This window comes from Ovis aries, chromosome 23 (assembly GCF_016772045.2).
Source record: "Ovis aries strain OAR_USU_Benz2616 breed Rambouillet chromosome 23, ARS-UI_Ramb_v3.0, whole genome shotgun sequence".
NCBI classification, from domain to species: domain Eukaryota; kingdom Metazoa; phylum Chordata; class Mammalia; order Artiodactyla; family Bovidae; genus Ovis; species Ovis aries.
The window spans coordinates 2494653-2508299 of NC_056076.1; the positions used below are offsets into that span (position 1 = coordinate 2494653).

Genomic DNA, 13647 nt, shown 5'->3' on the forward strand with positions numbered 1-13647 from the left:
TATCTCTCCCTTTTTACGCATTTATTAAACATTTTAACAGACTAATTCATTGCACGTGAGTTTTTTAAGTTGCCTTTTTTGACGTCCCTCCCTTACTAAGCACACGTGTGACTGGCTTCCTGACAGCAGCTGAACAACAGGTGAGTCTGGGGCCTGCGCACCCCCTCTGCGCTCAGCTTTCAAGCATCAGCTTTCTGTTCTCTGATCCTTCTGTGAAGACGGTTCTCACTCTGCCTGACGTTGTTAAGTGTTTCTCGAAAACACCATCCTGCATACGTGGCGGGTGCGGGGAGTGTCTCTACCGTCCTATGTGTCTGGGACACGGAACCCTCAACAGCATTTATTGAGTGACTGAGCACAGAAAGACGGCCTCCAGCTGGACTCCCTGGAGGGTGCAGACCAGGCGGTCAGATCAACACTGGAGAATCTGAGGTCAGAGTGTGAGGCAGGCAGTGACTATGCCAGGTGGAGTGCAAGCTGGGAGTCTTGGTAAGCCGGAAATGAACGCGTGCGCTGTGCTAGGGCGCTTCAGTCGTGTCTGACTCGTTCTGCGACCCTGTGGCTCCACTGTCTGTGGAATTCTCCAGGCATGAATACTGGAGTGGGTTGCCATTTCCTCCTCCAGGGTATCTTCCGGACCCAGGGATCGAACCTGAGTCTCCTGCGTTGCAGGCAGATTCTTTATGGAATGAGCCACAGGAAAGCCCTAGAAATAAGCATAAAGGCATGGAATTAATTTTGATTTGTCTTCCACTCATCTGTACCCACATCCTGCCCCCAGACCCTCTTCTTAACTCATCTCCTTCTAAACTCACTTTCACTTTCTGGTGTCGATTTCCATCATCACTGACTCCTTTTGGCAAAAGGAATGGCCAATTCTTACCGGTTGACAGAGAGCTCCGCTTGATATCTGAGAGACTGTCTCATCATGAGGGAGAAAACACACCCTCAGTGCCTCGTGCGAATCACTGAGGTGCGGAGTCAGCATCCCAGAACTGGAGAAGCCTCTTGTCACTCTCGGGTTAACAGGTTATCTTCGAGTTTTTCCATCACGGACGTCACCACACTCTTAAGTGCCCAGAAATCATCCTGCTTCATTGGAAGCAGTCAAAGGCGGGGAGGGGCAACAGGTGGCGCCTTCCTGCCTCTTCTCCCACCCCCACTTCTTCTGCCGGAGATAACCTCCCCTTGACCCTGAGCATATCTGGACATGAGGAGGACCCGCCTCAGCTACATCGTCCCTCCTGCTGCTGCGGGAGGGGCCGGTCACTGGAGGGTTGCCCAGGGGGCTGCCCCGTCTCAGAGCCTCGGGCCAGCATCCCAAGCTCTGTGACCAACACTCAGGAGGCCAGGGGTGGCAGTGGGGGGCGCTTACCACCAGCCCCCAGAGCTACCTGAAAGTGCTGCAGAGACAGCATCGTCATGGAGAGGGACGCAGTCTGAACTAGAGGACCAGAAAGCTTCCTTTGTCTGTGGACCAAGTGCCAGCGTGGACTGGCCCACAGGCCAATTTTGGGGGGTTTTCACCCTTGGTGGGAGCAGCCATGCCTCTTAGAGGCAGAGAATCCTCAAGCTTGTCCACCGAGATGTGATGCTAAATAAATACTCGGTGTCTTAACTCGTTTAAGTACCCAATGCCCAGTGCTTTTTGCTAGCACAGAGCATGCCTCTCACATGTGCAGAAAACTGAACATGAGGTACCCAGCCAAGCACAGGCTCACCGCAGACTTGCCTCTGGGAATTCTATTCTGTTCACTTTGCAATAATATTTCTAGAACACCATAATGCTTCCCCATGTCACAACTACTGCTTAGTTCCATGCATAACCAGCTATTCACGTCATTTTTAAAAATCCATTTCATCTGTCGTCAGTATAAGACCTCTCTTGACATCTATTACACTGCCTTCATCTCTTGACCTCTGTAAGGCATCCGCTGTCTCTCTCTCTCTCTCACCATTTTGCCATCGCCATCAGAGGCCCTTCCTGCAGGCCCCTGTCCTTAGTCCTGTAATAATATTCTCTACCACACCCCTCAAAGTTGCTCGATTCAGCAACTATCTCACAGGTAACAGAATAGGAAAAATGCAAATACCATTGAGGAAGATGTATAGTAAAGTTTACGTTCATTCATAACTCACGAAGGACTATTAAGTCCTTTTAATATTAGGCTCCCAGATGTCACCAACAGCAGAGAAGAATATGGAAGTGGTCTGCTGGAGGGACACTCTGTTGCCCTTACAATGACCTCCGTTTACTCCGGAGCAAACCGAGAGGGTCCAGTGTGGCAGGTGTTGCAGTGACCCTCACAGAGCAGGGAAGACGTGTCAGTCCCGTGCAGAAGCTAACATGCTCACTCTGAAAGGAAAAGAATGATAAACTGCCTCTGCGTGTCAAATCCATTCCTCTGCGGACTTGGAAAGGCCCTTTCAGCTCTTCACGTGGAGCTATCTTGGACCCACGTGCCTGGTGCCGGCAGGGTGTTTAAGAGAAGGTGGCCACACAGCTAGCTACGGCCCCGGAGCAGGCGCTAGGGCAGAACGCGCCCCTGAGCCTCCCTCTCGTCCTGTCTCTCTGTGGTCCTCTCAGGGGCTGCCCCCGCTGTCTTCTCGCTCCGTGTGTCCCCTGACACCCAGCCGCCGGCTGGTCCACCGCCCACCCTCTCGCCAGGCCACGTCTTCCCATCCTCACCCTCACCAGCCCTCTTCCCCGCCTGGGCTCCGCCGGAGGACGCGGGGCCCGGCCCGGGTGCCCACGCGGACTCAGGTGCCACTCTGTCCCTCTGGCAGGTCCCGTGGCTCAAGCAGAGCAAGAGCCCCCTGGGCCCCCATGCCCGCAGCCCACCCGGGCTGTGCAACATGTACCAGGTAAGACGGCTCCTCCTCGCGGCCCCGGCCACACGGCATCAGGGCCGTCTCTCTCCCGCCCCAGGAGCCTCGGAGAGGCAGCTTGTCTCCCCCGCAGGGCGGCTCCTGGGGAGGCGCGGCAAAGGAAAACAGCAGAGACGGAGAGGAGGGGCCTCGCGAGGGAAGCGGGGCCTCGATTCTGGGTGGGGGCGCCCTGCAGGGCCGCGGGCGGGGTGAGGGCAGGGAGATGCCCGCGGCAGGCCTGGCCCACCCAAAAGCGGCCTGTGAGATGGCCCATCTGCTTTAAGAACCAGCGCCTAACAGACTGTGTGTGCCCACCAAATGCCAGGTGGATGAGCCCTTCCAGGCACAAGCCCAGTGAGCATCCTTGGGCAGAGGAGGAGCCTGTGGTCGGTCCTCCAGAGTCTCAGCTGACCCTCAGAGCGCAGGACGGGGGGCACAGGGACCTTGGGGTGAGCCCGGGGAGGTGCGGGGTGCCATCCGGCTGAGACTCTGCTCTCTGGCCCATGGGTCTCAGTGGGCACCATGTCCCAGCGTCGGGCTCTCCACCCTGGGACGATACGCGAGGAGGACACCTGGTGCTGGAACAGGGCGTGGGAGGGCCCCCAATGGGGGCTCAGGGACCCTCACTGTGGATCTCTCTCCACAAACTCACGGGCCAGGGGCAGGAGCGGGAAGGAAGCGGGTCGGAAGGGCGCCCACATCTGCTGAGACCCCAGAGCCAGGAAGACAGGTTGTCACCCTGTGTGATGGTGGGGCACAGACCCCAGACCCGGCAAGCCCCAGAGGAGGAGCAGGCATGCCTGACAGACGGCTCCGGAAAGCCGGTCCAGGAAGGTGGGCAGGGCAGCCACGGAGGCCAGGGACAGGAGGCTCAGAGGCGCTGGGCCCCTGGGCAGACACTGGGCTGCAGGCTAAGTGCGAGGCACTGTCGTCAAGCCCCCAGGGGTGAATGGAACCTCCACTCCAGGCTGCAGGGGGTCGGAGGAGTGCCACCCCCAGAGAGAGGGGAACTCTGTTTCAGGCGTGGTCGCCGTGCTCACTGTGCAGACAGCCCCCTCAGTGGCTCCTCAAAGCCAGGAGGAGCTCCTTCCCCGCCCCCGGGAAGGCGGTGTGGGCCCGACCCCCTAGAGGCACATGTCCTCTGCAGCCCTTGGACCTCGGCTGGTTCAGACTTGGCAGGAGGAAGCCGGGGCTGGCCCTAAACGCATTCCTGGGGTGAGGGTGTGGGGGCTGAGGTGCACAGTCACCCTGCGGCAGGGATGTGGCGGTCAGACAAGGACCCCCTTGCGCCCTGAGCTCCGAAGCCATCTGGAGCCCTGCCCTTGCCTCCACGGGTCACATCACCATCAGCAAGCAGACACATTCCAACAGCAGGCAGAGATTTTGCCAGAAATCCCAGACCCAGCACAGAGTGTGGGGGCAAGAGGCCAGGGCTTCGGTGTTCAGGGATAAAGAGAAACCTTCAACAGAGTGTTTGGGTTTTTCTCTTTTGTTGGAACAAAGGCATCAGGCCCGCCCTCCACATCTTCATGCCAGATGCACTCTGCCCATGTGTACAAGCGGGACGGACATGCATGCTCTCACACCTGCGGGGGCGCCGTCCCCAGTCTCTGCGGGACGGGCATGCATGCTCTCACACCTGCGGGGGCGCCGTCCCCAGTCTCTGCGGGACGGGCATGCATGCTCTCACACCTGCAGGGGCGCCGTCCCCAGTCTCTGCGGGACGGACATGCATGCTCTCACATCAGCAGAGGCGCCATCCCTGGGCTCTGCAGACACAGTCCTGGGGCCGGTCGTCAGGGCCTCCAGTGACAGGCCTCTGCCTTTGCCATCTCTTCACTATGTCTCCCTCTGGCACGTCAAATTCTTTATTATTTCAGGAAAGAGATTAGATCAAATTTTTTAAAATCCAAAGGTTTATTGACTTTTCTTTATTCCCTTAAAAAACATTCATATAGCAACTACTTTCTGGACTAAAAAAAAAGAGGTTATGTCTATTGGAGAGGAAACAGCACCAGCCATGGGAAAGGGCTGAAGCGCCCGGTGGTACTAAAAGGTTTTCAGATACAAGAAAGGGCCGTGAAAGAAGCGTGGAGGAGACAGAGCAGCCCGCTGGGGCCACGCTGGGAACCGTGGTGCCAGGCCCAGCAGCTCAGCACCGAAACCTCCCCCATCCTTCCCCCGAGGCTCAGAAACTCAGCTGGTGAGCAATGTCAGGCTGACATCCTACACCCAGACCTTCTAGAACATTCCACCTTCGGTCTCTCTGCACAAACTCCGCAGGAAGGGTGAGAAAGCCCCACTGGCTATTTGTCAAGAAACAAGCGGGCTCAGCGCCTTGGAGGCCCTTCCAGAATGGGGCTCCCACGAGGAGCCCTTCGATTCCAGGAGACGCATCACTTCTTAGTTCCACCCCAGCCTGACCCGAGGGCAGACCTGAAGGTGGCGGGGAGCCCACATCCACGCAGATGACGTTGGAGGACCCAAGATGAGTCTGAAAAGCACAGGCACCAAGGGAGAAACAAGGAGCAGATGCATGTACAGCGGGGAAGACGGCTCCGTGGGGGATACAGGGCCTCCTCCTCCCGGCTCCCCATCAAGTCTCCCGACCCTGCACGGCCGGGCCTCCAAAGGCCACATCGTCCAGAGGTCGCATGGACTAAGGAGGCGGAAAGGTGCCCGGAGAGGGCAGCGGGGAGCCGCGCCTGGCTGGGCCCTGTCCCACCTGCACCTGCACCTCTGGGCCTGGAGACGCAGGCAGAGCCAGGAGCGCCCTGCTCCCACGCCCGGCAGTTGCTCTTACCGGCTTCCTTGAGCCCCTGCCTGCCACTCGCAGCCCCTGGGGGCCCAGTCCTTACGAGCCTGCAGAGGTCACCGTGGGGCCACCCGCCTGAGGGGTGGAGGGGCACCCAGAGGTCTGTCCAGAGCCGACCTCCCCACTCTGAACCTGCACCAACCGTCCCAGGGGCCGGGGCTCACCGAGTTGGGCTCCTGGCGCCTGGAGAAGCGCGGAGCGTGCAGGGTAGCACGTGCTGAGGGCCTGCTCTTCCACCTGCAGAGTCTGCTCTGAGCCTCCCCCCCACCCCAGCCACTGGCAGCGACGTCAGAAACAACCGTCTGTCCTGCCGACGCCCCGGGACCCCGGGCTGATGGAGGGAAACAGAGGCACCGCCCTGGTGCTGGTAAACTGGGCATCATGGATGCAGCAGACACCCCCCTCCCCGGGGTCCTACAGCCCAGCTCTGGCTGCAGCCCCTACGCTCCTGCCCTCGGGCCTCAGCATCTCAACTGGAGAGTCAGAGTCAGGGACTGCTAGCGTCTCTGTGGGGACGTACCCATGGCCATTTCCTCCTGTCTCAGGCCCTCTTGCAGCCATGTGACCAGCACAGCCCCCTCCAGCCCTGAGGCAGGGGCTCAGGGGCGACTCTGCGTGCCTGAGGCATGTAAGACCTTGCTCTGCTCAGTAGACAGACCTCTGTCAGCTCCCAGCCCCAGGCATTGTGCTCACACGGAAAGCCTTCCGGACACTTCCTTCGTACTCCGTCTCCAGGTTTTCTGAATCGATTTCTTCCTCATTTCCAAGGAAATGGCTCGGACCAGAGTTGGGTGGTCTTGACAGGCCCTGACGGTCTGGCCGTGGGGACCCAGAGCTGGTCAGTCTCCCTGGGGGCCGCACTGATGTGGGGCAGGCCGTCTGGGTCTCCGGGGGTGGCCCTCTCAAGGGGTCAGGCCGGGGTCAGGCCTGGGGTCTATTCCACGCTCCTCACCCTGAGGTGCTGCCTCACAGTGCAGCCACCCAGGGGCCCGTGGTCTTCAGTGGCAGGAAAGCCCGTTGCAACTTGGCTTTTCCTCCCAAAATAAGCCTTCCAGACTCTGCATCCCTCACACCGCCCGCTGCCATTCTGCATAAGGAGATGACTGAGTTCTAAGCCAAGGAAAGGTGCCCTGGGAGACTGTTTGGTTTACGCAGCTACCAAGGCATTAGCAGGATCTTTATGCTGGGAAGTCATGTGCATACTATAGACACAGTGAGTTCTTCCAAAATGGGAGCAAAGAAAAAAGTCGGAACAGTTAACGCCAACTTCCAGCCCTGCCTCCTGCGGACAGGAGACAGGGAAGCTTGCATGCCCACGTTCAGGAGCGTCGCTCTCAGCACCAGCCCGCCGCCCTGTTTGAGAAGCAGCGCTGAGCCGCTCCTCTGGAGACCGTGAGCCCGGGCTTCTGGCCATGAGCTCCCCAGCGCTGCCCGAGACAGGAATGAGGTCTGGCTCCCAGGACAGTGAGGGTGGCCCAGTCATGGCAGAGGGACCCACCTGGAGGCTCCATATCAGTTGATGCGAGACGGGTAGAAAACACGACCGTGGGCAGCATCCTCGTGGACCTGACGGCAGCTCCCAGCTCCAGCCGGGACCCCTACACGGCCGCCTCCTCCCCCTGCCGGTCCACTCCCCAGGGTGAGAGCTGAGGCCAGCCTTGAAGGCCTCCGCCTGAGGCTAAGCCCCCATCAGAAGCCAGGCAGCCGCTGCGTGTTCACAGAACCAGCAGACACGTCGGCTGTACATGTGACACCGACTTCCCTCCAGGGTGGCCTCACACCCACAGACTGGAGATTTCGTTCCGTCCTTGCCCGGAGGCCTCTAATCCAGTCCTTGCATGGACATCTATGGAGGCAAAGACTTGGTCCAGAAGAGGCTGGGCGCTTTGATTCCCTCGTTTCAGGTGAGACATCGCAGGGGGAAATAGGCCGATGTGCCCTCCCTCCCCCCACTCCCCACTGCCTTCAGCTTCACAACTTGCTGAAAGTAGAAACTCTCCAGCTTGGAAGCCAGGCCCTCCTATCCCGGCCCAAGCGACAGTCCCTCTGGGCAGAGTATGAGACAGCTCCCCACAAACACAGACCACCCTCCGGCCAAGATGAAACGTGTCATGAGAACAGGCAGTAGGCCACCTAAAATCTCCACCTAAATGAGAGCACTGCCTGTGCTGCTTCCTGTAACTGAGAAAAGCCCACTACTGACACAGCACGGCTCTCTCTAAAAGAGAGAGAGGCCACTGCTTTAAGTAAACTCTGCCGAGCCGAGGATTCAGGAGCAAACACATTCTTAAACTTGCTGAGGGTGAAAACGCAAGGGCAGACTGCAAGGATCATTCAGACCAACAAGAATTCTCTCCCCAGATTGCACAATCGAAAAGCAGCAACCTTGCCAGAAAGCATCTGGCGCCCTCCCCTGAGGCATACCAGGGGCTGGTTGATAAGAAGTGGAGCGATCGCTTCCTCTGAAGAACTTACATAAACAAGATCGGCCTCGTTGTCCAGCGGTTTCTGGGAACAGCCGGAGCGTCGCGGGGTCAGGGTGTTGAAGCAAAAAGCCGCCGTGGTCATTGGGGCCAGCTCTGAAAGGGGGCGCATTGCGGCCGACAGTTTCCAGCAGATGTGCTATCTCTCCTGCAGGCCTGTGACCTTCAGCTCACATGCTCTAGGAGATCATATTTTACCGGCAGCTAACTCAGAGCCAGATGCCACAGGAGCACGAAACTGCCACAACCCTGCCTTCCAAAGACGGGCCGAGAGACAGGACTACCGCAGATTAGAGTCTTTCAGCACAAGATGTTCACAATGCTGCTTTTTCGGAAAATCCTTGAGGAGGACTTCCTTGAGTCCTCGACTCTCTGTAGTCACCAAAATGAGATTTCTGGGGGAGTTTCGTAAACCATCCAAAGAAGTGTGAGGCAAGAGGAAAAGGGCAGGAAAAGAAAAGCCGTTCCATCATGACTACATTTCCTGGTTCTCAAATATAAAGACGACAATGCGGAAGAAGCATTTTTGCTTTTCTTAACACTTTCCCAAGAAGCAGCTCTCTTACTGATCCCAAGTCTCACTCTGTTGTTCTGCCTTATCATCGGCAGTTCAGGAAGACACCCACACTGTTGGAGCGTGTGGTTCCAAGCAGGTGAAAGAGACACGCCGCTGGATCTGGGCTTCCAAAAAGCCAAAGGGTTTTTATTTCGGAAAAATCAAAATGCAAATTGCACTTTGAAAAAAGCAAAAGGCAAATTCCTTCACTCTCTAGACCGCTGATGGAACCATCTACTGAAGGTGCGTATCCCTAATGCCGCTCTGTGGGTGCAAGCGGACTTCTACCACGTTCAGCCTGTAAACTGATACACCAAGGGGTGTGTGTGTTGCACAGCTGCTTCGTTGGATGCTTTTCACCCCTTCACACAACCCCTTCGAGCAGCTATGTCCACATTTGTAAAATGAGGTGAAAACAACCACATGTCCACCCCATAAAACACGGAGGAGCTGCTTTCCTTGCTCCTCCCCTGTATCAGCCCCAGGGACACAGAGGGCTGCACAAATTGCCTGACTCCCAGGATCGACTTGACTAAGAAAGTGCCAGAAAGAAAACGGTCCTGCTTTCAGACTCAGGACGACCATCTGGACACGGCGGAGGCCGATCCACAGAGAGGCCGCGCTGGGCTGCGTCCTTCTGGCACGGCGCCTCGACCTGTCCCTGAGTGCAGGATGTGGGCCTCGGGCACCTCAAGGTCCCCACCACAGGGTTAGGGGCTTGTTGATGGGCCGGACCCAGAGCACCTCGGAGGTACCCATCACGACAGACCCGCAGATGGTGGGTGAGGCACCCTGGCATGAGGGTACCTACACTGGTGACCTCCATGAAAACGCTCAATTTCAAGTTTTAAAAAGGGCAGCAGTTTCCAAACAGCAGCTCCACAAAGAGCTCACGTCCCTTCCTACAATGCAGAAAAGATGGAGCAGATGTTACCAACACTCGTCACCCAACACACGCTGTGACTGAAGGACCGAGCTCCCCACCGCAGCGCACGACACAGAGGGCAAGCACAGGAGCCGGAGTGCCTCTCGCTACCGCCTGAGCCCGGAGGGAGCCGGCGCTCTGTGAGGGCCAGAAACGCGCTCCCCTTGAAACACACCGCAGGTCAGAGCCTTGCCCTCCAAAGTACCAGGTAGAGCGCGGGTCCTCTAGAGGCTCGTCTCTCCTGTGTGACGTCTGCAAGCCGTGAGTCTGCATCTGGGCAGCCCTCAGATGCCTGTCTGCCTGGCGTTTATCACTGCTCTCCTGGCCCCTCCTTGGAACCCACCTAGTGTCATCCATCCGGAGAAGAGGCCAGCAATCTGAAGCCTGGGCAGAGAGAGGGGAGGCAGCCAGGCTCTAGGGTCCAACTGTCCTCAGGACTGACTGGTCTGACTGCATCTAGGGTGCAGAGCTCAGCAGGGTGGATGCAGTGGGGAGACATGTTCCAGACCCAGGATTCACTCAAATTTCCACCACTGGCATTCTAATGGTGGATCCAGGTTGTTCAGTCACTCAGTCGTGTCCAGTTCTTTGTGGCCCCATGGACTGCAGCACGCCAGGCTTCCCTGTCCTTCATCATCTCCTGGAACTTGTTCAAACTCATACACACTGAGTTGGTGATGCCATCCAACCATCTCATCCTCTGTCACCCCCTTCTCCTCCTGCCCTCAATCTTTCCCAGCATCAGGGTATTTTCCAATGAGTCAGCTCTTTGCATCAGGTGCCCAAAGTATTGGAGCTTCAGCTTCACCATCAGTCCTTCTAATGAGTATTCAGGGTTGATTTCTTTTAGAATTGACTGGTTTGGTCTCCTTGATGTCCAAGGGACTCTCCAGAGTCTTCTTCGGCGCCACAATTTGAAAGAATCAATTCTTCAGGAAAGATTTTACATTCTTCTTGCAGACAAGAACTAAATCAAGCTCTAGGACTCTATTTTCCCCTGAGCACAAACCCCAGACACAGTGGGTGTTCATTTTTTCAAGCTGCAGCGTTTTCTTCTGAGGGAACAATTCCATCCCTTCGTCTCTAATCAAATCCAAATGCAAATAACGATGCAGACAAATGCCTCAACCCTATTTTCATAAAACAGCCGTCAGAGTCGAGGGAATGAATCTTTACCCAATCTGATGACCATTGATCTTCACTGTGTCAGGCGAAAACTAATCTCCTCTTATTACTTGCAAGTTTGAGCAAATTGGAAAATAGTTAAAAATCCTTCATCGTGTCTCGAGATGGGACTGGCAAGCCAAGTGCACGAGCTCCACCTGCTGGTGAAGTACACATTATCACAAGTTTGGGGGGGAAATTAATCATAATTTTTCAAACAGGCGAATGGAAAAGGCAATTTATGTTAAAAATTAATGACCTGTTATCCTTTATCCCATGGCTTTCCTTCCATCGTATTTAGATTTTTAGCATAATGTTATTTTATTTGCCACCAAGAAGTTCGTTATTGTTTTCATTGTTACGTCAAGAAAGAGTAACGAGTCGGCGGCATGTAACCCTGCGCGCGCTGTGATCGCGCGCCAAGGCCCCGTACACTCACATCGTCCCGTGTACAGGCCGGGTCTGCCCGTGGGTCATCAGCACGTGGACAAAGCACAGCCCTGAGTGGCAGGACTTCTTCTACAGACTTCTCTGCTTTATTTGAAATCCCTATGTAATAAGTGCCATTTTTCTGAACAACTGAAGCTTTCGTTTTAAAAAAACTGGACTAATTTTCCAACTTCGCTTCCCAAATATTCAGCTCTGTGTACTTTAGAGAGAATGCGTTGACATCCTAACCTCACATGTAGACCAGTGTGGTGCGGGGTGGGGGTCCCGATCTCCGGCCCTTTTTCCTTTTCTGATCTCTCGGGGTCGGGGGTGACTGCCGCTTGCCCCTCGCTACCTCCTCCGCCCTGGCCTGGCGTCAGCAGCCAGGCCGCACCCCCGCGTCCATGTGGGGCTGTGAGGCTGCAGGGCCCCCTGGGCGCCTGGACAGCCCCACCGTCCTCCCTCCTCCCCGGCCTCCCATCCCCCCACAGGACAGAACAGACCCCCTTGTTTATGGCAAGGCATGAGGAAAGCAGTATCTGCTCCCCGCGAATTGTGAAATGTAACAAGACAAACCGTGCTGTCTTTAAAGCACGCCTCCAGGACCGCCAGGGCCTCCTGCCCTGCCTGGGTGACTAGGGCTGGCGCTGCTCTGACCGCCGACGGCACAGACCGCCGGTGGCCTGGCCGGAGCCTCCCCGCCCGGCGCCCCCGGGCTGGACGTAGCCCCTTCCCGCAGCACGGGCGGGCCTTCAGTGCAGCCTTCAGCTGCCTGGCTCACACAGAGTCAGGGCTGCACTTCAGGCCTAGGGAGAAGCAGGCTGGGCCACACCCCCAGAGCCGCCGGCAGCGCAGGGGCCGAGCCCCGCCAGGGTGGGAACAACCACCTGTCTGTCAGGGGGCGATGAGTGAACAGAACGCGTTTACACGGGCCCCAGGGATGGCATTTGAGCAGGAAGGAAGTTCCGACGCAAGCCATGCCTGACAGAAAGGAGCCAGTCCCCAGAGAACAAGCACTGGGTGGTCCCCCTGGCCAGGGGTCCCTGGCGCCGCCAGTCACAGGGGGCCTAGGGTGGGACTTTCCGGGAGGCCAGGACCAGTGAGGGGACCCGGTATCTGCTGGGTGCAGGGTTGGTTTGGGAAGATGGGAAAAGTCTGAAGCTGGATGCTGTGATGGATACACATCGTAAATGTACTTAATGACACCAAAATGTGCAATTAAAAATGGCAAAATGGTAGGTTTCATGTTAGGTCAGTTCAGTTCAGTCACTTAGTCGTGTCCAACTCTGCGACCCCATGAACCGCAGCATGTCAGGCCTCCCTGTCCATCACCAACTCCCGGAGTCCACCCAAACCCATGTCCATTGAGTCGGTGATGCCATCCAGCCATCTCATCCTCTGTCGTCCCCATCTCCTCCTGCCCTCAATCTTTCCCGGCATCAGGGTCTTTTCAAATGAGTCAGCTCTTCACATCACGTGGCCAAAGTACTGGAGTTTCAGTCCTTCCAATGAACACCCAGGACTGATCTCCTTTAGGATGGACTGGTTGGATCTCCTTGCAGTCCAAGGGACTCTCAAGAGTCTTCTCCAACACCACAGTTCAAAAGCATCAATTCTTCGGTGCTCAGCTTTCTTTACAGTCCAACTCTCACATCCATACATGACCACTGGAAAAACCATAGCCTTGACTAGATGGACCTTTGTTGACAAAGGAATGTCTTAGCTTTTGAATATGTGTCTAGGTTGGTCATAACTTTCTTTCCAAGGAGCAAGCGTCTTGTAATTTCATGGCTGCAATCACCATCTGCAGTGATTTTGGAACGCAAAAAAATAAAGTCTGACACTGTTTCCACTGTTTCCCCATCTATTTCCCATGAAGTGATGGGACCGGATGCCATGATCTTCGTTTTCTGAATGTTGAGCTTTAAGCCAACTTTTTCACTCTCCTCTTTCACTTTCATCAAGAGGCTCTTTAGTTCCTCTTCACTTTCTGCCATAAGGGTGGTGTCATCTGCATATCTGAGGTTATAGATATTTCTCCCGGCAATCTTGATTCCAGCTTGTGCTTCCTCCAGCCCAGGGTTTCTCATGATGTACTCTGCATAGAAGTTAAATAAGCAGGGTGAGAATATACAGCCTTGACGTACTTCTTTTCCTGTTTGGAACCAGTGTGTTATTCCGTGTCCAGTTCTAATTGTTGCTTCCTGACCTGCATACAGATTTCTCAGGAGGCAGGTCAGGTGGTCTGGTATTCCCATCTCTTTCAGAATTTTCCAGTTTATTGTGATCCACACAGTCAAAGGCTTAGGCATAGTCAATAAAGCAGAAATAGATGTGTTTCTGGAACTCTTTTGCTTTTTCAATGATCCAGCAGATGTTGGCAATTTGATCTCTGGTTCATGTTAGG

General features: G+C 55.9%; 1 protein-coding gene and 1 long non-coding RNA gene across 5 annotated transcripts in view; one reads left to right on the forward strand and one right to left on the reverse strand.

Moving 5' to 3' along the window:
- The window catches only part of MBP (myelin basic protein), a 104551-nt gene that overhangs the window by 75246 nt on the left and 15658 nt on the right, over nucleotides 1-13647 (forward strand). For 2 of the 4 annotated variants that reach the window (XM_042239253.1, XM_027960830.2), the window contains exon 2: nucleotides 2788-2865. The exons of the other annotated variants lie outside the window; for them this stretch is intronic. In XM_042239253.1, coding sequence (XP_042095187.1) covers nucleotides 2788-2865 — 78 coding nt within the window. The remainder of the gene's footprint in view (nucleotides 1-2787; nucleotides 2866-13647) is intronic. 4 annotated transcript variants of the gene reach the window in all.
- Nucleotides 321-8563, reverse strand: LOC132658505 (uncharacterized). Its single transcript, XR_009598236.1, has 2 exons — nucleotides 8159-8563; nucleotides 321-706 (listed from the first exon to the last, which is right to left on the reverse strand). It is a non-coding gene; the product is annotated as an uncharacterized LOC132658505 (long non-coding RNA).